Here is a 26,152-nt window from a genome sequence, read left to right on the forward strand (position 1 = left end):
CATTAATTATACTTCCTTCTTAATTTTTACAATGAACTGTCTAGCTTTTATTAGTCTGTTAATCTTTTAGTACTTTGATTTTTATTGTATTTGTAAATTCATTATTAATTGTAATTATAATTGTAATTGTATTCTTAATATTGTAGTTGTAATCCCCTGGTAGAGGGGAAGAGAAGGCCTAATGACCTTATCTCTACCAGGTTAAATAAATAAATAAAGTATTTAAATTCAGGAACTTTTTAAAACTCCCAATCATCTATTATTTGAGGTACGTGATATATTCAGGTATTTAGTTTTATCTGAATTAATTTGCATACGTTAATTTCCATTATTTATTCTCATCTCTAGTTTAGGCAGTCATATAATTATGTTTAAACGAGCATCCTCTTGTACCTTGGATCACAAAATATCTTGTACAGAGAAACATGTTTCGAGGTACAGATGTCAAAAGAAAAAGTGGCCCCTCTCCTGAAACAAAGTTCCCTTCGGGTATCTTCGCTACAATTCGGAGACAGGCGATGTTACATGTTGTTGGACCACGTTGCCTGATATCTACAGTTACAATGGAAGTATTCTGTGTGTTATTCGATAGCGCAATGGTAGCGTTCAGGCCTCTTATTCAAGAGGTCCTGCGTTCGACTACAACCTCGTGCTTTTTATGTTCTTTTTTGTTCTGTTTTTGAGAAAGACAAACTATACATAATGGCTCCTTTCTCTTTTACGATTATTGTAGTAATTAACATCAGGTTCATTAATATATTCTGCCATGACTTTATCATTATGATATTGTGGCTGCAAATGGAAAGAAAAAAGATTTTATTTCAATAAAATATCATTCGTGGCATAAACAAAAAAAAATTACTGGCGTTGCCCTTAAAACATTCAAACAATTAAGCGTTCAAAAAACAAAACAAAAAGCCACAATTCAATATTTAGTCTATCTTCCTCTTATCTCGATCATCTTGCAGTCGAGTGGGCATGGAATTGACTAGTCTTTGCAAATAGCGACTGTTCTTAGATACGATATTCCAGGCATTCTGAACATACATACTGTACATAAGTGTTCTGGCCATGGGCAGGTCTTTCATTGCAAACCCAGCAATCTTCAATCTTTCCTATTTTCTGCCTTCCTCTTAGTCTCCGCATATGATCCACATATCCTAATGTCGTCTATTATTCTCTTCAACCAGAGACCCAACCAATTCCTTTTTCTCTTTCTAATCAGTTTCAGCATCATTCTTTCTTCACTCACTTTTTCAAACACAATTTTATTTCTTATTCCGTCTGTCCACTTCACAAGCACCATTCTTCTCCACATCCACATTTCAAATGCTTCAATTCGTTTCTCTTCATTTCGTCGTAATGTCTATGTTCCTTCCCCATAAAATGCCACACTGCACACACAGCACTTCACTAGTCTCTTCCTTAGTTCTTTTTCCAGAGGTCCGCAGAAGATCCTTATTCTTCTATTAAAAGCTTCCTTTGTTCATGTTTGTAGTTTTTCTTGGGAAAGAATAGGCCTAAATGCGGTAACATCCCGTTGCTTTCCGCACACCACTACCTCTTTCGCTTACTTACAAATGGCTTTTAAGGAACCCGAAGGTTCATTGCCGCCCTCACATAAGCCCGCCAGCGGTCCCTATCCTGGGCAAGATTAATCCAGTCTCTATCATCATACCCCACCTCCCTCAAATCCATTTTAATATTATCCTCCCATCTACGTCTCGGCCTCCCTAAAGGTCTTTTTCCCTCCGGTCTCCCAACTAACACTCTATATGCATTTCTAGATTCGCCCATACGTGCTACATGCCATGCCCACCTCAAACGTCTGGATTTTAAGTTCCTAATTATGTCAGGTGAAGAATACAATGCGTGCAGTTCTGTGTTGTGTAACTTTCTCCATTCTCCTGTAACTTCATCCCGCTTAGCCCCAAATATTTTCCTAAGCACCTTATTCTCAAACACCCTTAACCTATGTTCCTCTCTCAGAGTGAGAGTCCAAGTTTCACAACCATACAGAAGAACCGGTAATATAACTGTTTTATAAATTCTAACGTTCAGATTTTTGGACAGCACACTGGATGATAAGAGCTTCTCAACCGAATAATAACACGCATTTCCCATATTTATTCTGCGTTTAATTTCCTCCCGAGTGTCATTTATATTTGTTACTGTTGCTCCAAGATATTTGAATTTTTCCACCTCTTCGAAGGATAAATCTCCAATTTTTATATTTCCATTTCGTACAATATTCTCGTCACGAGACATAATCATATACTTTGTCTTTTCGGGATTTACTTCCAAACCGACTGCTTTACTTGCTTCAAGTAAAATTTCCGTGTTTTCCCTAATCGTTTGTGTATTTTCTCCTAACATATTCACGTCATCCGAATAGACAAGAAGCTGATGTAACCCGTTCAATTCCAAACCTTGCCTGTTATCCTGAACTTTCCTAATGACATATTCTAAAGCGAAGTTGAAAAGTAAAGGTGATAGTGCATCTCCCTGCTTTAGCCCACAGTGAATTGGAAAAGCATCAGATAGAAACTGACCTATACGGACTCTGCTGTATGTTTCACTGAGACACATTTTAATTAATCGAACTAGTTTCTTGGGAATACCAAATTCAATAAGAATATCATATAATACTTCCCTCTTAACCGAGTCATATGCCTTTTTGAAATCTATGAATAACTGATGTACTGTACCCTTATACTCCCATTTTTTCTCCAATCTCTGTCGAATACAAAAAATCTGATCAATAGTCGATCTATTACGCCGAAAACCGCACTGATGATCCCCAATAATTTCATCTACGTACGGAGTTAATCTTCTCAAAAGAATATTGGACAAAATTTTGTACGACGTCAACAAAAGTGATATTCCTCGAAAGTTACCACAGTTGGTTTTGTCCCCCTTTTTAAAAATAGGTACAATTATGGACTCCTTCCATTGTTCTGGTACAAATTACTTTTCGCATCTTATTAAATTCCAGGGGGCCCAAGCGTGGAGATGAGAGTGGATTTGACTAGTTGGACCCTCCGGACTTCATCGAAAGTCACGGCAAGGGTTAAATATTAATTCTATCAGGATGTTTGACCCGATCAGAGACCGAGAAATCTCAATTAGGCTTTGCCCCCCGCATCCTGGACTAGCTTCTACGAATCATCAGAAAATCTTAGAGTGTGATTGGGCCAATTTTTCCGAAAATGTTTCCACACTTTTCCCCTCGTAGCTCAGCGGACGAACATCGGAATTTACAGATGTCAACGTCTCAGGTTCAATTCCTCGTTACTCCTTTTCATTTTATTGTGGTTCAAGATAGTATAATGTAATAATACAAAAAGAAAAACTATACCAGTATTATGCAACTGGATTTTTCCAAACCTAATATTAAATTTATGTTATTTATATCGCTAAAGAACGATTACAATATAAATAACTTGAATATTATGTATACAGTATTACTAAAGAACGATAACAGAATATAAATAATAAATATCGGTTTGTTTAATTAATATAAGATATTATATAATACGTATTTAATTATCTAAATAACATAACCTATTTTACAAAGAAAGATGGTTATTTGTGTTATAATAATTACTTACATAAAATACAGATTATTTATATTGCGAAAGAACAATAACAATATAAATAACTTGAATATTATTTTATAATGCTAATGAAGGAAAACAGAATATAAATGATAACTTGAATATTATTTATATCGCTAAAGAACGATAACAATATAAAAAACGTGAATATTATTCATATCGGAATTTCACAGATTTATACAGATGTATTTAAGAAATTGTAGAAGAATAGTAATTAGTAACAGTGTCCTATTCATTCTTCTTGGAGCCAAATTTGTAACTTTTAAAAGTGTGGTTACTATGTTGAAGTGTATGTGTTGCAACGGATGCTTGATTTGTTATGTATGTGTGTCAGTTATGAGATGCTTGATGTCGTCTCAATGTCGTAATTATAGTTTGATTGTGTTTGTGTGACTATTGTGTATTAATTTATGATGTATGGTACGGAAAGCTGCATATTTGTGTTATAGAAGTGTTACGTATGTGTGTTGTTGATGTTTTTGTATGTTTCAAATTGATAACTGATATTTGTTTTGCAATCGCAATGCCTAATTTACGGATTGTTTATGTTTTGTTTACATCGCGTAAGCTAATTTAATTTTCTTTTCCATTTCTCTTTATGCTTATCTTTTTTGTGTAAAAACTATAGCCCTAACATACATATGTAAAATAGGGCTAACCCCCATTGGAGATACAATAATAATAATTATTATTATTCATATCGTTATAAAACGATAACAGAATACAAATGATGACTTGAATTTTATTCATATCTCTAAAGAACGATAACAAAATATAAATAACGTGATATCCATAAAGAACGATAACTGGATATAAATGATAATTTGAATATCATTTACATCGCTAAAGAGCGATTAAAAAATAAAATGAAACTTGAAGACCCGAACCCACAACCTTTGAATTATTAAACAAGCACTCTACCGCTGGTCTACGAGGCGCAGATATGGAACACTTTCATAGTTCCGGAACTGCTTATACAAGCACATGCATCGTGTAACATCGCCGCGACCCGAAGTGGACTTTGAAAATATTCGCTGTTCACGAGTGCGGCCACTTTTTTTTTTTTTTTTTTGACAACTGTGCATGATGCTATCGGTTTTTGTTTTTATTTTAAGATTATGCCACGAAGTGAGTCTGGAGTTAAGAAGACCCTAATTGATCCAGATGGCTTTAAGAAAGCTGTTGAAGCAATTATGGCTCCTCCAGGAATTAAAATCTGGATCAGAGAAGCCTGGAAATGATGTAAAATTCATTTTTTTAATTGCTGTGAGTTTTATAGCTATATTTCCACCTACATTCCTTGTAGTCAAATGTTCCACGATACAAGAGGGTATGATTCAAGGTAAACGAACCTCTTCTACCATGGAACATTTTATATATCCCTTCATTTTATTTTGTTTCGTCCTTAATAAATCTGCAAAACAGGAAAATACCATGACGAAGTTTGAAAGGAGTCTTCAGTAATTATGTCAACAAGCATTTTTTCATTTAAAAAATTTAATTTCCCAAAATTTATATATATATATATATATATATATATATATATATATATATATATGAAGGTACAACAGTCTCCCCTACTACCAACACTACTACTACTACTACTACTACTACTACTACTACTACTACTACTACTACTACTACTACTACTACTGCTGCTGCTGCTGCTGCTGCTGATAATGATAATGATAATGATAATAAGGGGTAGTAGCAGTAAGAAGAAATATATTAATTATGTTTACTCAGTGTGAAATCTGACACTGCATGCTCGCTGCAAGTTGAGAAAAACCTGGTGCGTAGTTGGAACAGGCTGTTCTTAACGTCATCCAGGTGTGAGTCCGTAAGGCAAGATCGGTATTTGTTTTTTATGATGTTTATAGACGAAAATGCAACTTCACAAAGGTATGTTGAACCAAAATACGAGTACATTTTCAGAGCAACACTACCGACAATGAGATATTTTTCTCTGTCCACCAGAGTCCAGAAATTGTCACATGTTGCATAGGAGGATTTCAAGGAAAGATCTAGTTGAAGATTTAAAATTTCCATTTCTAATTCTTCAAGTTTATAATTTTCGAAGATTTCACACACCTTACCTTCAAGCTCGCAAACGTCAATAGAAGCGAATGGATTATTGATAAACACTATCACTGGTTCTAACATTGAAAACTGGCTAAATCTATTACCAAACTCCGACCGAAGAGTTTCAAGATGCTTGGCAAAAGATGAAAGATCATGCTTGCCGCCATTTACCATTTCAGCCATAGACTTTCAATTTGAAAAGTGTAAAGGCGAATTTCTATTTAAATGGGCAATCCATATATTTAGTTTATTTTCAAAAGCATTAACAACACATGTCATACCTGAAATATTACGATCTTTTCCTTGCAATTCGAGATTTAATTCATTTAATTTTGAGGTGATATCTGCCACGAAAGCTAAATCCATTAGCCATATGTAATCAAGTTCATGATAATATTACCCGGGAGATGATTTCAAATAGTCTCTTATCTCATCTAGCAGACAGCAGAACTGTTTCAGTGTTTTCTCCCTAATAAGCCACCTTACGTCTGCATGAAGAATTACGTCACCATACTCACCATCCATCCTCTACGTAAATAAATAATTAAATAAACAGAAAACAACAATTTGTTAATATATTTATTTATGTTTGATATGCGAACGATTTTCTTAGGATATGAAACAAGTATTTTTGTTTAAACATGCCAGGTCTCGCTATTAATAGCCCATAGGTGATGGGCAATAATATTTTTACAAGGCAGGCATAACGAAGTTTATGAACAAATGTCATTTCATATTTAAACTAATAAATTAATTACAAAGTAAAATAAAAAAGTAATAATTTTACCGTACCGGGAGACGGACTCTCAATCTCTGGTTTGGATGTCAGTCATCTTACCACTGGGCCACACACAGCTCGTAAGGTTGACTACCTTGTAGACGGACGACTTTCAATGAAGAGACACCACAGCAATACCTTGAAGTGCAGTGCGTTTACATGAGTGAACCGCGCGATAGATATTAGCATTTCTATTGACCAAGAGCCGACCCATTCTTTTTGCGTTAAGTGTACATCTATTATCAGGCAGTGTATCTCACTTGACGATATGTGTCAGAGAAAGAACAATTGTTTGTATGCATCTCAAGTCTGACTAGTGTAATATGTAGCTAGTCGGCGATGTTTGCAATGGTGGGGGAAAGGAACTGGTCATCCTACCCCATTATCTCCTGGCCTAGTTGCCTCGTAAATGGTATCTCCTTGGTATCACTTGTGAGATTCAGACCTGTCTTCGGACAGTTGACTAAACAACTCACCATCTAATGTATTCATCTAATATATTCTAAATATTTCTCAACAATCGATGACCAATAGAAGACGATCTGATTTAATTCATCACATGAGGTATAACTTTCATGACATGATCGAACTTCAAAAACTTTGCGCATAAAATTTTCTGGTGGATAATACAATAATAAGAAAGAAATTATGAAAATGATTCATCCTTAGCACAAAGAGATAGAAATCCATTATTTTTACCAGTCATAGATGGCGTCCCATCTGTTGTTATAGCAACAAGCTTTGAATGTGGTAAGTTACTGTCTTTGACATAGGCTAGTACTTAAGAACCGCATTAAATATGTATTCTCCTCTGGTACGTCCATGAAATAGCAATAGTTTCACAGACTCTTCCTTTACTGTAAAATCATTAAAATCATCCTAAAATACACACAATTCAGCAATGTCAAACATATAATTACTTTCATCAAACTGGAGTGAAAAATATTCACACGATTGCAAATGCTGTTGTAATAAATTGAGATTCCAAATTATTAGAAATCTGTTCAATCCGCCTAGCAACAGTTTGGTGAGGCAACTGAAGTCCTTTGATGGAAGACTTAAGTGCAGATTTATCTTAGTGACAATCGAACAGAGATTCAGCGGCATTTATCACCGAAAGTTTTTTTTTTTTTTTTTTTTTTTTTTTTTTTTTTTTTTTTTTTTTTTTTTTAAGCTAAGACGTAACAGTCTTTGTAAGAAGCTATTGTCGCGTTTTGGGTTCACTGAACAGGCCTCGTAAACGCACATTGTTGCAATGTTAATTTAGATTTTTAGGTCTTTCACTTTGTGTTTTCTTAGTTCAGAATTCACAGGAAATTCACTGTTAAAGTTTTTGTGATTGGCCAAAAAATGGTCGCTCTACATTACTCTTTTTAGGAACAGACACGAGCATTACACAATAAACACACACGTTTTCCTCTGTTGAAGCTGTAATTTCTCTGTCTTTTAGCTATATTAAGAAGAATTATGTTTAATTAACTTACATTAGGGAACAAATGAAAACTTTTTTTTTATAAATGTGCCACTTTTACTAATTTCGGTGCGCTGAATTCAAAAATGCATTTTGTTTTGCCATAACACGTCAGGCTTTTTTCTGGAAATTTAGCAAAACGTTACTTTGCCACAAAATAAAATTATAAGTTACAGCGTGTTCATTAAAATCATATAATTATTTTGTGTATCTGATTCGTTAACACGTCCATCTGTTTTCTTCTAAGTTGTATAACAATAAAAAACAGTTAAGAATTCACAGAGATATTAGGCCTATATATAAGAAAAACTATGAGCAGAAAGCTCACCTTCAGAATGTATGTTAGACGTCCTCGGTTTTCATTTTTCTCTCTCCTTGGAATCTTAGCGTGTGTGAAGTTCTCGAATATTCTCTGGAAGAGTTATCACGTGCAATACTCAAACAGTAATCGGCCATCATTATGGTTACCATCTGTCCGGCAAAAGGAAGATATTATGTCCTCTTTTTTTAATAATTTTACTCTGTCCGGCAGGCATTTAAAACATTTTGAAATGTCCGGCGTTTCGTATTTCAGTTACAATTAATATGAATATTGAACAATGTGCGATATTATGCATAGAATATCTAAACAAATGGTGAAAACCTATGAAAGAATTTAACTGCTTTCAATGGTTGAAGCTGGATCACATAAAAACATATGATGACCTATTGACATTCATTGAATTCTTACACTCTAAAAATGTCACTGTTCATGATTCTAAGCTATTTTATCAATTCTATTCTGCAATGTACAAAGATATGCCAATCAAGTTAATTTTGACAAAGATTTAAGTTTAGATAAACAATGGTGCAAATTCTTCAATTCTGATAGTTCTGCAACCACCGAAACTTTCTCAAAACTCTTAAAAATATGTCAATTCTACTTATTTACCCCAAGTCACAATGAAAGTGCTGAGAGAGTATTTCCCCTAATATCTGCTCAATGGACAAAAGAATGAAATCGCATGCTAACGGAGACAGTCATATGCATCATCATGGTGAAATATAATTTCAAGGACATGTCCTGTGAACAGTTCCATAGTTATTTGGTACAAGATACAACTTTGTCTCTTCAGGCTTTTGTGTACAAAGTGGGCTCCACCGATAAGTAGGGTACAGATGTAGTACTGATCCAGCAACTAGTGAGAAAACTGACTAAGGTGAGCCACTGTTTTTATCTTTAATTTTGTTCATACTAATTTTTAAAAAGTCCTCCTTTTTTCAGCAATGTTCTCTTCTTTTAGATTCCATGTCCTATAGAATTTCTTCTCATGGTAACCCTAGCCATCATATTTACATCCCAACGTCCCTGGTAGCGTCGCTCTACCTCTTTTAGATCCTAGTGGAACCTTTCACCTTGCTGTTCGCTGACGGCTTCTAAATTCGCAGGAAAGTAATCTATATGGACCATTAGAAAGTGAAGCTTTAGGTTCATGTTACAACCGAGCACTTTGAACTTGTCCAACATGTTTCCTGTAATATCTTTGTACCGTGGATCCTTCACGTTACCAAGAAATTTCTTTACAAATTCTTGAATGTGTTCCATGCACTTCCTTCTGTTTCGTTCATTTTACTGGTGAAATTGTGGTCCATCATTAGCTTTCGAATTTGTGAGCCATCAAATATTCTCTCCCTGATTTTAGCGTGTGCCAATGAAGAAAACTTCGTACATAAGCACTGGAAGGAAGGAAGATATTTGTCTAGTGCCTTAACAAACTGCTTCGTAACTCCCAGTTGTATATGTAACGGAGGGAGTATAAAACAGACCAACCATACAACAATATACAAACAAATTTAAGAAGCTCATTACTCACCAAATTATCAAATGACGTGTTGAAACTGCCCACCTTCATTCTCCACACATTTTTGCATCTCTTTAGACAATTATTCATCACTCGCTTTAGTTCATTTTGAGAAATCCGGACAATTTCCTGACGAATATTATTTTTTAGTTCTTGTATGCTGTGCGGTTTCGTCTTGTACCCAGCATTTTAAAATTATTCCAGAGACAATAATCGCAGGTTTTATATCGGGGAAGCGAGGGGGCCACAAATACCTACTAATATTTGTCTCTTGTAGAAACATAATGTAACATTTAAATTTAAATTATGGTTTATTTAACGCTGCTCGCAACTGCAGAGGTCAGCGTCGCCAGTGTGCCGGAATTTTGTCCCGCAGGAGTTCCTTTACATGCCAGTAAATCTGACATGGGCGTGTCGTATTTAAGCACACTGAAATGCCATCGACCTGGGCGGAGATCGAACCCCAACCTCGAGCACAGAAGGCCAGCGCTATACCGACTACGATACCCAGGATAAGCTACTCTTGGAAATATTCGCAGTGTGAGCAGTGGCAGAGTCTGTTGGAAAAATGCATGATCACGCTCTATGTCGGTTAATTTTCTGAAAAAAAAAGGAGTTAGTATTGTATTCAGATAAATAACAGAATCAACTGTATTCTATATAAAAAAAATTGGTCCTATTTTTTTTTCACCGCTGATGGCGCACTATGAACCGATTTTATCATCATGGAGAGACATGAAATTAGATTTATCTGTACTTCAGTAATGATTGTTTTGAGTACACACATAACCATGAAGGTGGAACCAGGCCTCGTCCGAGAAGAATATTAAATGTGGGTATATTTGTCCATTGTACACATTTTCCAGAATCCACTCTCAAAATGCGCGCCTACATACGGGATCACCAGGCTGAAGAGCATGTACCACAATTATTTTAAACGGCTTGAAGTGCAATAATTTAACAGCCTTTTGCAAGACCCATATGAAAGTCTCACTTGTTGTGTATAAGACAACGACGAGATTTTCTAGGAGAATTTTCTAAAAGATTAAGAATATCATGTGATCTTTCGTGGATGAGAACCATTAGCTGCTTTTTTAGTTTCTTAGGGTGGACAATTTCAGTTTCCTGAAATGTATGATAAAGGTTATGGACTGTTTTACGATCTGGAGCGTCTACGCCTGGGAATCTTTCTTGAAACAGTCTTCGAATTTCATGAGCCGACTGAGTTAACACATATAAATCGTAAATAGAGACACGCTGTGCCGTTGTAAACTCACGAGACATAATACACTTGTGTATAATGTCGAATTAAGGAACGAACAAGGTCAGTAAATAAGTAAGTAAGCAGACTAGCTACTCCAGTGCGCGGAAAACGAATGGGAGCTCGCTCAGGAAAAACCTCACGCCGCGGGGGAAAGCATAACTGATCGCACTATATATAAATAATAGCCTATATACAACCACAGAGATAAAAATATTATTTTCAAATTGATATTAATTAAAAAAATTAATATTTATACAAAATTTATATTAAGCGTAAGATATATTATTTACATTTCTGTAATATGTTTCAAATTAAGAGTTATAAAAAGTATTCTCCACAAACATCACCTAATATTTCTTTAGTTATGTGTAATTTATTGAGATGAGAATATTTTCAAGGAAGATTTGAATTGAACGAGCAATACATTTCTTATGCTACAATATTACTGGTAAACATTTGACTGCATCATAAACAGTTCGGTTATAAAATACTTTTCAATGCTAAACTTTCCACTAATAATAAATCCTCTACATCGATTTCTTTTTGTTTTCCAGGTTCTCCCTCCGTTGGACGCGACCAGGTCGAGTTCCATTTCATTTAAGATACGCACGAACGAACCGAATGGACTCCTGATGTACAGCAGTGGAGCCAGTTCATCTCATGTAAGTTACATACGATTACTTCATATACGACCTGTATCCAGATAGAACTGATTTCAAAGATGTGTCAACAAGTTATTGTAAGGAATCTCCTACAGCGAAAGCCTGCGATATGTTTCCAAGATGAAGTAAAATGTATACTGAATTTATGGAAACTTAATGTTACTTGTACATACGTGAATACATAGAAAAATCATTAATTCTGCTAATATTTAAACTGCAACTGTATAAGAATTTGCAACTGTAATTTTTACAGCGTTACAATGCATCGTTTAGGAATATTTTAAGATGCGAAACACCTGAAAGTTCACAATTTCTCCTTTATTGACTATTACATAATACATAAAAATATTTGTAAATTTTTATATATGAGTACCAGTGCACACATCTCTACAACACATTAAGTGCAGCTTAAATTTTTGTTGATTGCCCTTCATAAGATGATTTTTAAAATATTCTATTATAATACCGGTTTTTGTTATTAGTTATGTTCAAAATATTCTTCTCATTTGATCATAAGAGATTAGTCTAAAAGTAATAATTTCCATAAAATACTTGCAATTCTTACGTCGATAAAATAATAATAGTCTACATTGCATTACAGTTCTTGAAAAAAATTGCCCTAATCCTGATGGAAATCCACCTATAGACTATGTAGGCAACAAGTTTCGCACGACTGTCCAAAGTAACTAATATACAGACGTTTTTCTTCACTGCACATGTGCAACGCTTTGTATCTTGAACCCCTGATAGTATACACAACAAACTGGTCATCCCCATGTTAAAAACGGTAACATGTAGAAGAGAACAACCACTAGGATCGCCACTGTCGATTAGTAATGATCGCTAGATGGAAGTACAGTTGCTCCATGCAATTCAAATGAGAGTTATAACGTGACTTCTTCTACTGTCGCTAGATGGCAGCATAGTGAATGAGAGTGATCAATCTGTTATATGTGAAATTAGACGGGTTATATATTTTTTTTCTGGAACTATACTTAAGTTCTGAAAATCTATACAAAATTTCAGCGTTCTAACATAATTTATTTTTTAGATTTATGCACAATAGACTATCTAAATTTAAGCATAATTTTTAACCTAGCATGTAATGGTGAGTAAAGAAATAAAAGGTGGACTATATCTCACATCTTAAAATATTTCTAAAGGATCCAATATTCATTCAGTGACATTCTTGTGCCCAAGGGCAAATATCTTTCACTGCAAACTCAGCTTTCTCCAATCTTCATTATTTTTCGTCTTCCTCTTAGTCTCCGCTGTAAAAATTATATCAACTTACGGCTACAACTGTTCATGAATTAGTAATTTAATTACAACAAATTTATAACTACTAGTTTCCATGCGTTCATGTACTAATCTTTATAATGACAGAATTAACAATTATAATTGGATAGATAGCTTCAATAGTTTCTCTGTAATTAGGCCTAATTAATTACAAATTCAAAACTAGCAATGAAGTATTACCTTTACAGAACTTCCTTCGTCTGATCTCACCATTGGCCACAGAATTATACACTAGCGAAACGGTGTATATGTATTAACCAGGCTACAATATTTCAGTCCCCAATTGGCAAAACAAAGGGGTATTTAGAACCTGAGAGGACATACAACAGGAGAAAGCGTAGCAACGAGAATTATTTGATCATTGTGTAACGGCTATGTCGAACTACTAGTACTCTTAACGTTCCATCATGCTCCAGCCACTCAATAAACATTCAAACAATTTTCTGTGCCATATGGCCATGTTATTTAAAGAACTCGTGATTTGTTTTTAATAATTTCATTGCTATATTTACCACAAAGATAATAGAATTGAAGTAGTAAGTGATAAATACTTTCTCATTATTCGTTTATCGTGTATCACAATTCGCTTCTTTATCATGTTGTTTATACTTTAATTTTTACGTGAAACGTCTATATTCGACCTAAAAACTGGAAAAATGTGTAAAACTTATGTCATGTAAGATACTGTAAGATTTGTAAGACGTTCTTAAACTTGATTGTTCAAGCAGCACCAATGCTTTCCTTATTGCATCAGCCGATAGATGAAAGTTTCCAAATGAATGTAGTACCTAGGTATATAAAAAAAATTATGACTTCATACGTTGATGAAAATTGGTTGGCCAAGTGGAAGTTTGACGAGTTACTTATAAAAGAGGGTTGGGTATTCAAATTTAAAAAAATGGAAGAATCCATTATACTCGTACTTATATAGGCTATATCTAATGTCTAAAATTGATAACTTTTACAGGAGTCAGTAATGCTTTGTTATGAAAAGGAAAAAGTTGCATGCAGCGCACATGCATGCTCATTGCAAGCGAAAAAGGCAGGATAATAATGAAATTAAGAATACTAAACCGATAAAACCGTGCCAAATGGAGTGGAAAAGATCGTATCAGTGAGTGTAGGCAACGGGAAAAAGAAAATGTCAAACAGTTATACAAGGTGTAGTAGTTAAAATAATAGGCTACTGCATTTACAGCAACTGTAAATATGCAAATTGTAAATATGATCAATATTAAAGCTATACCATTTAGTTATTTTAATAAACGTTTTATTAAGAATTTTGGTTGAATTTTCAATGCACAGAGTGTTCCATTTATGTTGCTCACCCAAAATAAATTCTTTCTCAGGAAGTAAATGAAACATTGTCTCAAAGAAAAGCTTAACATTATTAGGTAGTTCTTACTGAGGGTGTATTTTGTTTGTAATCCTATTAATAATTAAGGAAATACGAGATAGAGCTTTGTTTTCTTAAATTGCACCATGATCATTTTATTCAATAACACCTGTTCAAAAATGTACATCACACTGTGCCATTCTAGTCAACAAAACAGTAGAGATACAAACGATAAGGAATGCCTGACTTCTTCAATCCTGTTCAAACCTTTCATTCTGATCACTGAACATTGAGCGAAGCAACAGAATGTACTGTACACAGTACATGGATCTCATTAGTGTGTACTACTTATCGCAATTCTGAAGTAAAACAGTCCTTTGTAGCAATTTGGTACTCCCGCTAACTGCAAAACAGAACGGTTACATCTCGTACTCAAAATTAATTTAATACATAAGTCCAATCTGTGGATGAAGGACGCCCTAGATCGTTTTAATGTTCCATCCTGGATGGCTGTACAAGCATCAATAATACGTTGCCTCATGTCCTCTGGTCTTGTTGGAGCATTTTGATAGTTTTGATAGACAGCATCCTTCACCGCTTCCCCCCCCCCCCAAAGTCGAGTGACGTAAATTCCGGAGAACGAGTAGGACTTTGTGTGGAATGTGGCATTGTATTGGGTAGAAACATGGACAATTAGACAAATGAAGAGAAACGACTAGAAGCATGTGAAATGTGGGTATGGAGAAAAATGGAGCGTGTGAAATGGACAAAGTAAGGAACGAATCTGTGCTAGAAAGAAAGGACGAAGAAAGAATAATGCTGATACCGATCAGGAACAGAAAAAGAAATTGGCTGGATCACTGGCTAAAAAAAGCTGCGTTCTGAAGGATGCACTGGAAGGAATGGTGAATGGGACAAATGAAGATATCAGATGATACAGAACATTAATATATATGAATTGTATGAGGAGACTAAGAGGAAGATGGAAAATAAGAAAAACTGGAGATTGCTGGATTTGGAGCGAAAGATCTTCCCTTGGATAGACACTATGAATAAATGAACGTGTATAGTATTTGCATAGATAAATGAGCCTTTCAGAGCAAAAGTGGTGTAAGTCAAAATTGGGTAATGAGGTTTAAAAAAAATTCTGTAAAATACAGCGCAAAATAGCAATTAATATGTCCTTCTTGTTCTGCACTGACTACTAAAAGTTTAAATAAATTGAATATTAATTGCTAAATTTTCCGTATATGGCACTTAAACTCTTTTGATTTGCATACAAATTAAGATTGTAATGTTTTTTTTTTATTCAAAGTACTCAAAATTTCCCCTAATAACAACTGATAACCAAGTTTTTTTTTTTTTTTTTTTTTTTTTTTTTTTTTTTTTTTTTTTTTTTTTTTTTGATGTCATCTGTTCCAGTACCAAATTTCTTGCTTCTTGTTACTTTCTTTACCTCCAGATTGTACGCTTTCGGTATGAATTGTATTTTTACTTTCATCTCGGCAATAATTCCAAATCCATCAATTTTCATTGCCCTTCCAATGCTTTCGTAAGTCTCTAATCTGACATCTCTTTTTCTATATAAATATTAGAGTGAACATGCCAGAAACACGGATGTTTTTCATATACCTCAAGAAACTTTGTGATTATTTCAGAACTCCACTTACTCATTCTTATAAATCAAATTTACAAAAATTGATGCAAAGGCGTGAGCGGACTATGTACTGTATTGTTTAATACTGGCGAGCCGATGCAACAGAAATGTCCACTCTCGCTCATGCATCACCACAGACGTACTGTAAGGTTAGAATGCCACTAACTTTCCCAGACATTGCATGCAATGTCGAAACTTGCATACAAATTGCGCAAATGCTATTGGCGCAAATAAATCCGTGCATGTGTAAACCCTCCATTACTCTATAGGCATAAATGAAGTAATTTTATGGAATAGATGCTTGGTTAGCGTCGTGTCTCAATGAGAGATCATTAACCATTCACTTTATTTTTCTCCGACAATGACGATACTGTTTAAGGTAAAAACATCGGAATCTTGTAGTAAGTAAAAAGACTAGGAGGTACGCAAAGGACATAATGTTAGTGGAGAGTATAGATTTAGATTTAGTAGTGGTATTTTGCTGCAGTTGCTAGCCTATGTAGAACGGTAACATTAAAACATTTTCTTTCAAATTTTCTTTGCAAATTTCCGCAGTTACTGTTTTTCAGATAAGTCTCTACCGTGAAAATCCTTTGCTCTGATGTAAATGTCTGTGGTGCCATGTGAGCAAGTTAATCTAAACATTTCACAAACACAATCAGAAGAATAGCACGCAATATAACGTCAACACAACCATTCCTAAATTTAAACACTTCACTAAAAAATAAGAATACGCAATCTGAAATCAACATTCATTGATTCATTCATAGTGTTCTGCCCAAGGGGAGGTCTTTCACTGCAAACCTAGCATTCTTCAGTCTTTCTTATTTTCTGCCTTCCTCATTGTCTCCGCATATGATCCACTTATCTTAATGTCTTCCATCATCCGATATCTTCTTCTGCCCCGAACTCTTCTCCCGTTCACAATTCCTAATAACTACTCCTAAATGTAAACACTTCACTAACACAATCAGAAGAATAAACGAAATCTAACGTCAACTGTGTCCTCACAACCACTCCTACAGAGAGACTGAACTGGACTGCCGAGCTACGGGAGACGGTTTGCCGCGTGTTGCATGGCCTTCCCAGCAGACCTACATTATATAAGCGAATGCTCTCTGTTATTAACAATTTCAATATAAAATAAAATCATGTACCATCTTATATTTTTTGCGTAGGATGCGACGTATGTGTGTGTTTTCTCAAATGTTTAACACCTCTTATTCGATAACTATTGCGAGTAGGATCCTAATTTTTGTCTATATCGATATAAAATTTAATAAAGAATAATTTAGCCCTCTAGTGTATTTCAATAGTGTGAACAATTTTCGTAAAAATTTAATTTATAAACCACTAATTTGAAGCCACTGAACGACGCGAGCAGATTGCAACGTTTAGTCAGAGAAGGTGGTGGAAGGTAGGCAGACAGACCTGAGTTTGCTGATCTCTTACATCTGTATTACGACAAGAAAGAGGGGTGTGTTAGCGGCGATGTTTCCAGTCTGCTGAAACTTCCAACTTAATTTTCTAATTAAGAGTGTATTTAATCATAAAACGTAATATAGGTTTTCTTTTTATTTAAGTATGCTCTATCGTCCCTTTCAATCTGCAAGATTTTTCGTCTCGTAACTCTCGTGCGCTTCGAGTCTTGCTCATCATTCTCGAAATAGCATATGGTCGGCGTGGAAAGAATGTTACTTTAAATAACATACATCATTGAAACAAATAACATTATCAGATTTTTAATTGATACAAAAAGACAGAACAAAAAAGTATCATAGTTATCAAAATATTCTGAATCTATCAGATATATAAATACTTACTTACAAATAGCTTTTAAGGAACCCGGAAGTTTATTGCCGCCCTCACATAAGGCCGCCACTTCCCTCAAATCCATATGGTTATATAAATAGAAAAAAAAATTCAAATAAATTTGCATTTCTAAGGAACATAAAACATAACGTTAAACAAAGAGTTAACATTTTTTTATTCGAGATTGTACACTTAATCTCAAATATACGAAAAAAAAAATTCCTAACCTTTTAATAAGGGCCTAGTAATTAAATAAAGATTGGGGAATGGATTATTATACACTGAAAGGCAGAGATGATGTTTCAAATAGGCTGCTTGATTGTTTGTACATATATAACAGTTTCCAAAGTGGATAAAAGTTCAGTCTGGTATAAAAAAAACTGTGACGATTCAAGGCTGCTTGACGTTCGAGAATTGACCACTCTCGATGCGCTTGATTCACTCACAAGCAGTCAACGAGTGGGCAATACTGCCGTGCGTGTTTTTGATATTGCGCCGATCTTAGACTTGCTTTCTCGATCGTTGTTCGAATCTACTGTATATATAAATTAAATAACTTTAGGTTTGGGGTAAGAATAAGAATTAGAATTAGGAATAGCCAACCAAATCCCCTAAGATAAGGATCTCTTGCAAGGTAGCTATTTTGGCAATCCCGGAAAGATACTAATGCTTTCCTGCTTCTTTTAGTTGACTTCTCCAGCCCTCTCGATCCTTGTCTGCCAAAGTGAACTTTCAAGTCGATTTCCCATCGACTGCTCTGTCGTCCTACTCTCCTGTGGTCGCTTTTTGGGTAAACTGTTTTATGTGATCATCTGTTGTAGTCCATTGCCACAACATTGCATGCCCATTCTCATTATTTTAATATACTTATTGTTAGCTGACGTTGCGGCACATTTTACACTTGCCATCTTCCTAAGTTCATCGTTCCAGATTCTGTCTTCTGTGTTCTGTCTAGAATCATGCTCTCCATTTTCCCCTGGTAAGTCTCTAACATCTCCCCCTTACTTGTTAAAGACTAACAAGGAATACCCCTGGGTTCGATCAAATAGAATCGTACCAGAATGCAGTTGAAGGTCACTTGCGTGTTCCTGCTTTCAATGGTGACAGTCGTTTGTCTGTAAAACTCTGCAGTTACGCAATAGAGGGCTCCGTTTCATGACGCTTTGCGCGCAGTCCGTTGAGCTAGTCGAGATTTTGCCAGTGGTCTTATCGCATGTCTTGTCTGCATATGTAATGAGACGAAACACTATGGTTTGACGAATATCAATTAATCCAATTAATGTTTTGCGATTGGTTGGACTGAAAGTATGACGTAAGGTACACAATGAAAATGGTATTGGTGTGGATAAGTCATTCGCATGCTTTCTTGCGTCCTTGATTATAAACAAATATGCAAACCTATTAGATTCCAGTTACGATAACGATAAGCAGTGCATTGAATGCAGTGGGCATAGTTCCAGTTCGACAGGAGAAGAAGGCAGCAGCTAGAGTGAATATGAATTTTCACCTCCCAAAAAGAGCAAAGATTCTATTCACGTCACAATATTTTATGAGACAACATTACACAATATTTTTGACGATTATCATAGATTGAAGAAAAAACTGAATAAGGTAGAAACAAATAGTAAGAATAAAAACATTCGAGATTTATATAAGCGTATAAAGAAATTTAAGAACGGATATCAGGCAAACATAAACGTGATCAAGGATGAGAATGTTGACTTGCTTGCAGACTCTCATTCAGTCCTGAACAGATGGAAAAGCTATTTTGGGCAACTACTAAATGTACATAGGCCAAATAGAAATGATCGGGACGAAATTTAAATACAAACTGCTGAGCCATTTATACCCGAACCCACACTGTCTGATGTCGAAATTGCTATAGAAAATCTGAAAAAGTACAAGTCTCCAGGTATCGAACATATTCCAGCAGAATTAATAGAAGAGGGTAGAAGCGCATTATCTACCGAAATTTATAAACTTGTACTTGCTATTTGGGAAAAGGAAATTGTGCCAGAACAATGCAAGGCGTCCATAATTGTACATATTTTTAAGAAGGGAGACAAAACTAACTGTAGTAACTTTCGAGGAATATCACTTTTGTTGACGTCGTACAAAATTTTATCCAATGTTCTTTTAAGAAGATTAACTCCATATGTAGATGAAATTATTGAGCATCATCAATGCGGTTTTAGGCGTAATAGATCGGCTACTGTTCAGATTTTTTTGTAATCGTCAGATATTAGAGAAAAAATGGGAGTATAAGGGTACAGTACATCAGTTATTCATAGATTTGAAAAAGGCATATGACTCGGTTGAGAGAGAAGTTTTATATGATATTGTTACTGAATTTGGTATTCCCAAGAAACTAGTTCGATTAATTAAAATGTGTCTCACTGAAACTTACAGCAGAGTCCGTATAGGCCAGCTTCTGTCTGATGCTTTTCCAATTCACTGCGGGCTAAAGCAAGGAGATGCACTATCACCTTTACTTTTTAACTTCGCTCTAGAATATGTCATTAGAAAAGTTCAGGATAACAGAGTGGATTTGGAATTGAATGGGTTAAATCAGCTTCTTGTCTGTGCGGATGACGTGAATATGTTAGGAGAAAATACACAAACGATTAGGGAAAACGCGGAAATTTTACTTGAAGCAAGTAAAGAGAGAGGTTTGGAAGTAAATCCCGAAAAGACAAAGTATATGATTATGTCTCGTGACCAGAATATTGTACGAAATCGAAATATAAAAATTAGAGATGTATCCTTCGAAGAAGTGGAGAAATTCAGTATCTTGGAGCAACAGTAACAAATATAAATGACACTCGGGAGGATATTAAACGCAGAATAAATATGGGAAATGCCTGTTATTATTCGGTTGAGAAGTTTTTGTCATCTAGTCTGCTGTCAAAATATCTGAAAGTTAGAATTTATGAAAAAGTTATATTACCGTTTGTTCTGTATGGTTGTGAAAGTTGGACTCTCACTTTGAGAGAGGATCAGAGATTAAGGGTGTTTGAGAATAAGGTTCTTAGGAAAATATTTGGTGCTAAAATGGATGAAGTTACAGGAGAAAGGAGAAAATTACACAGTGCAGAACTGCACGCATTGTATTCTTCACCTGACATAATTAGGAACATAAAATCCAGACGTTTGAGATGGGCAGGACATGTAGCACTTATGGGCTAATCCAGAAATGCATATAGAATATTAGTTGGGAGACCGGAGGGAAAAAAAAAACCTTTGGGGAGGCTGAGACATAGATGGGAGGATAATATTAAAATGGATTTGAGGTAGGTGCAATATGATGATAGAGACTGTATTAATCTTGCACAAGATAGGGACCAATGGCGGGCTTATGTGAGGGCTGCAATGAACCTCCGTGTTCCTTAAAAGCCATTTGTAAGTCAGTTGTATCATAGCTGAGGAACAACACACATGAGAAGCTACTGTAGCGGTATCCCAAACTGATAACGAAAAATGATATTAAAATGGAGTTGTATTATATAGTAGAGAAACGGAAAGGTGCAAGCGTGGTGAAGGGAAACCGCACACAAGTAATGTTATCAAACAACAAACAATAGCAAGTTTGATGAGATAAGAGCAGAACGGTATAGTGTACATTATTGGAACGTACAATATTGGGCAAATGAAGCAGCCAAAAATATCGGTCTTCTGAACTTCAAAGCTTTAATACATTTCATTGATAATTTGAAAACTGTTTTTGGAATAACGTCGCGCCATATAATTATGCTCCAAACAAAGAACGCGAATCAGAACGAAGAAGAAATAATCCAACGTTTAGATACATTCGTTACTGACATCAATAACCTTATTGCAAGTGAACGTATACAGGTGGAGTATGTTTGGAACTGCGACCATAGTCAATTCAAATATGAGGTTGCATGCGAAGGGAAGTTGTCCACAAAAGATGAGAAACATACCAAAGAGACGATGTTATCACTTCATAGCGCAACACATAGCTATAATGAATGGTCTTTTAGCAAGCAAACTGTATGTATGCTTCCAGCAACAGAATGAAAAATTTGGATCCTGTGTGGCAGGATAAATTGAAGAACATTTTCCTGCAATGTTGCTCTGGACGCCGGTGTGAAGGAAAGATGACGAAACAACACATGCAGAAATTTTTGCGTTCGTTTTGAAGAGACATATGTCTGACAGAGACAAGTCACTCCTTCTCTGTGATGCCTGGGCTGGACACAAGAATGAACGCATACTTCAGAAGGCCACCGGGGGAAAATAAGTTCATTTATAACTAATGCCACCGAAAACTACGAAATATATTCAACTCCTAGATGTGATTTTTTTCTCATATTTTAAAATATGCCAAAAGGATCATGAACTATATAATACTACGTTCCAACATGCCACAGCCAAAATTACATGACAGACTATTCATTCTCAAAATGTATTCGGTAATATACAATCAATTGTCTGTGAGAATCTATCGGCCGATGCTGCGTTACGCATGGCAGTCAGCTGGATACCATAGTGACAGCCCTGCGCAGACGTTCAAAAGTGGCATCGACATGGCTTTCAACACTAATGTTCTTCATGAGTGCGCATTCGATGTGTGTACCGATGTTGCATTTATCGCCTGTGCATTTTGCGGTAATGGTTATTGCCTTCATCATTTTATAGAATGCCCTCACATGCATTAATCTTTGAACGCATGCACACCCTGACTATTTGTAATGCAATTATAAACGTCAACAGCACTCCTATGCGTGCAGATCGGCTCTTTAAACTTCAAAGTGGCTCTTGTATACTGGTCTACTACGGCGTTTATAGGAGAACTACTGTCACCATGGCATTCAGAGAAAATAAAGCTCCCGTGGCTGAATCCCGGGGCAGTCCTCCGTGTTCGAACCCGGGGGTTTTCCTTGTAAATCTTAGCTCCAAACAACAAAAGGAAACGGTGCAACTATTCGTTACTTCCATTTGTATCTTCATGCTAATTTTCTATTTGTAAGAATTAATTTAATGCTCCAAAATTTTGATCATGGCGCCAGAATGCATCTTTGAACTGCTTTGTGGATAGAATTGTCGAATAACATTAATTGGCCAAGATAAGTATATTTTTTATATATTATAGGACTTCGTTCTTAGTTTCGTAATATTGAGATTCAGTGTTAATCTACTTCTTTGGTATACTCCTCTTAGATCTTCTGCGGACGTTGCTAGTGAGATAATGTCGTCTCCAAATCTCAGGGTATGTAGTTTTCATACATCGATGTTGATTTCCGAGTCCATTCTCATTTTTCGGAAAAGCCTTATAATAGGCTTATAAGCAGTTTTGCTGATACGGGATCACATTGTTTTTCTTACTCCCCTTTGCAGTCGGATATCTTTACTCTCTTCGTTTAATTGGATTTTGGCTCTCATGTTGACATAGTATCTTGATGTATTTTTCTTTTACTCCTTGCTTTTGAAGGCCTGTTAAAATTGGGTAATGTCCTATAAAGTCAGACGCTGTACAAGAATGTAAATGGATAGAGCGGTTTACTTACTTACTTACTTACTTACTTATTTGCTTGCTTGCTTCTCTGGTGACGTTAAGGCCATCAGGGTTTCCCTTTCATACCACCAGAAATACAAATACAATAATGTAAATAAAAAGAAAAAAACACTATAAACAAAGTAAAGCTACACAAAAATATACACAGGTTGCAATCACACAATATTATTGGAAATCTGAAGATGTTAATTAAATTATAAAACCGATACATACATGCACACCTGTGCATGTGTTACATCCACGGGCATTGAATTTGGTCATTTTCTAGTGTATATTCAAGACATAGACATTTACGTGGAAGAGAAAGACAATAAACACATGTTTACTGACGGCTGCAAAAGTCCGATCTTTCGCTATTTGTCTCATAAAATTTACCGCTTAAAATGAAATTATGTTTTCTATATATGAATAGGATTTCTGTTAATGAAAGACTTGTGAATTTTAGGTTCTGTTTAAGAACACTTTCTTTCAAAATCACTCAAATTTACTTTGCTTTAACACTTTTGCAGTGATATCGTTCTTCATATAGAAATGGTATATGATAATAATTTTATCACTGCAACTGGTATACATTTTCCTCAGTATAGCTTAAAAATTAATGGTACGCCTATTGCCAATTTTATGTTTGTTGAACTCAAACTGTAATCTATTTCCACAAAATGTAGTATATTCTACTGTATAGGCCTAGTTCAGTGCCAGTATCAAGTTTTCATCGTCAGAGCACGGTGTCTTTAGCTCTTAAAACTAGTGCCTACGCATTCTGAATTTTCGCTGAATCTTGCCTGGAAACGGTAATCTTCATTTCGGATTTCTATATTAAAAAAAAAAAAAACGAAAATCAAATTCTTCTCCTTAGCGGTGTCTAATAAATCGCCCAACAATCCATCATCTCTTAGAGTTCAAAGGAAACTGAAAGTAGTAATGAACATCTGTACCACCTATACTTTACAATCTAATACCGTGCATAACTAACGAAGAATGAGACGGAAAAACTATTTATAACATTAACTACGATAATATTAACAATACTTAACAGTAGTTTAAAGTGTTTAAAAGGAATGTATGCACTACTGAAACTGTCTCCAGCTAAAACACCAACTGATGGCTTAAAACAGAGTCTCAGCTTGCTAGAAATAGCTTCACCAGTAACAGATGTATAGCCTTCACCGGAATTCCTTTTAATCTTCTTCGCAGCACGATCTCTTCTTGACTGTCTCTTGCATTTCTTAATTCCATCATTAACAGCAATCTCAGATAGGCCTATATTAAAATAACATAAGCAATAACAGAACTGCGGCTCATACCAGTCCTACAACAACTGATTTAAAAATGGCTGTCACACATTCATAAATCGAGATATCGCAATGAAACTTTGCAGGCTATATATGTAACTATAGACACTCAGAAAATGCAATATCCCTAAAAAGGGCCCATGACGGTATGGGCCCATATTACATAGTACTCCTCAATTAATAAATGTTTACGAATTCAGAGTGATGCTGAGCTCAAATCAACGTAAAACATACATGCGCATAATAATAACAGATGTTTTTAATCAAATTTAGTCCGTTTACTTCACAGTCCCAGATACGCTATGAGCTAAAATTAGATCGTAACGTGGAAATGCATTTAATGAAAATAATATAAACCGTATAGGTCAGTTTCTGTCGGGTGCTTTTCCAATTCACTGCGGGCTAAAGAAAGGAGGTACATTATCAGCTTTACTTTTAAACTTTGCTCTAGAGCAGCTGTCATCAGCACACTACACCCTCGGGCTAGCGGCATTCACCCGCGGAGAAGAAACTGCACTATGGTGCATCAGTGGCTGCTGGCGGGTATGCTCTCTACCTCTTTGTCTGCTGCACGACGGGGCATATCACGTTGCTCGGTTTACCCTTTACCCATTTCAGCGAATGCTGACTACCACTGCTCTAGAGTATGCCATTAGGAAAGTCAAGAATAACAGAGAGAGTTTGGAATTAAATTAGTTACATCAGCTGCTTGTCTATGCGGATGACGTGAATATTTTAGGAGAAAAGCCACAAACGATTAGGGAAAACATGGGAATTTTACTTGAACCAAGTAAAGAGATAGGTTTGGAAGTAAATCACGAAAAGACAAAATATATTATTATGTCTCGTGACCAGAAATTGTATAAAATGGAAATATAAAAATTGAAAATTTATTCTTTGAAGAGGTGGAAAAGTTCAAATATCTTGGAGCAACAGTAACAAATATAAATGACACTCGGGAGAGAATTAAACGCAGAATAAATATGGGAAATGTCTGTTATTATTCGGTTGAAATGTATTTGTCATTCAATCTACTCTTAAAAAAGCTGAAAGTTACAATTTATAAAATAGTTATATTACCGGTTGTTCTGTATGGTTGCGAAACTTGGACTCTCACTATGAGAGAGCAACAGAGGTTAAGGGTGTTTGAGAATAAGGTGCTTGAGACAATATTTGGGGCTAAAAGGGATGAAGTTACAGGAGTATGGAGAAAGTTACACAACGCAGAACTGCACGCATTTTATTCTTCACCTGACGTAATTAGAAACATTAAATCCAGACGTTTGAGATGGGCAGGATATGAAGTATATATGGGCGAATCCAGAAATGCATATAAGTAGAGTGTTAGCTGGGAGACCGGAAGAGAAAAGAGCATTGAGGGGGCCGAGACGTAGATGGGAGAATAATATAAAAATTGATTTGAGGGAGATGGGTTATGATTCTATAGACTGGAATTATCTTGCACAGGATAGGAACCGATGGCGGGCTTATGTGAGGGCGGCAAT

The 26,152-nt window shown here is 35.5% G+C and overlaps 1 protein-coding gene across 2 annotated transcripts in view; it reads left to right on the forward strand.

Annotated features, from left to right (window-relative positions):
* LOC138700108 (neurexin 1-like) overlaps nucleotides 1-26,152 on the forward strand; it is a 940,828-nt gene that overhangs the window by 539,008 nt on the left and 375,668 nt on the right. For both annotated transcript variants that reach the window (XM_069826434.1, XM_069826432.1), the window contains exon 6: nucleotides 11,608-11,715. In XM_069826434.1, the coding sequence (XP_069682535.1) occupies nucleotides 11,608-11,715 (108 nt within the window). The remainder of the gene's footprint in view (nucleotides 1-11,607; nucleotides 11,716-26,152) is intronic.

This window comes from Periplaneta americana, chromosome 1, assembly GCF_040183065.1.
Source record: "Periplaneta americana isolate PAMFEO1 chromosome 1, P.americana_PAMFEO1_priV1, whole genome shotgun sequence".
NCBI classification, from domain to species: Eukaryota; Metazoa; Arthropoda; class Insecta; order Blattodea; family Blattidae; genus Periplaneta; species Periplaneta americana.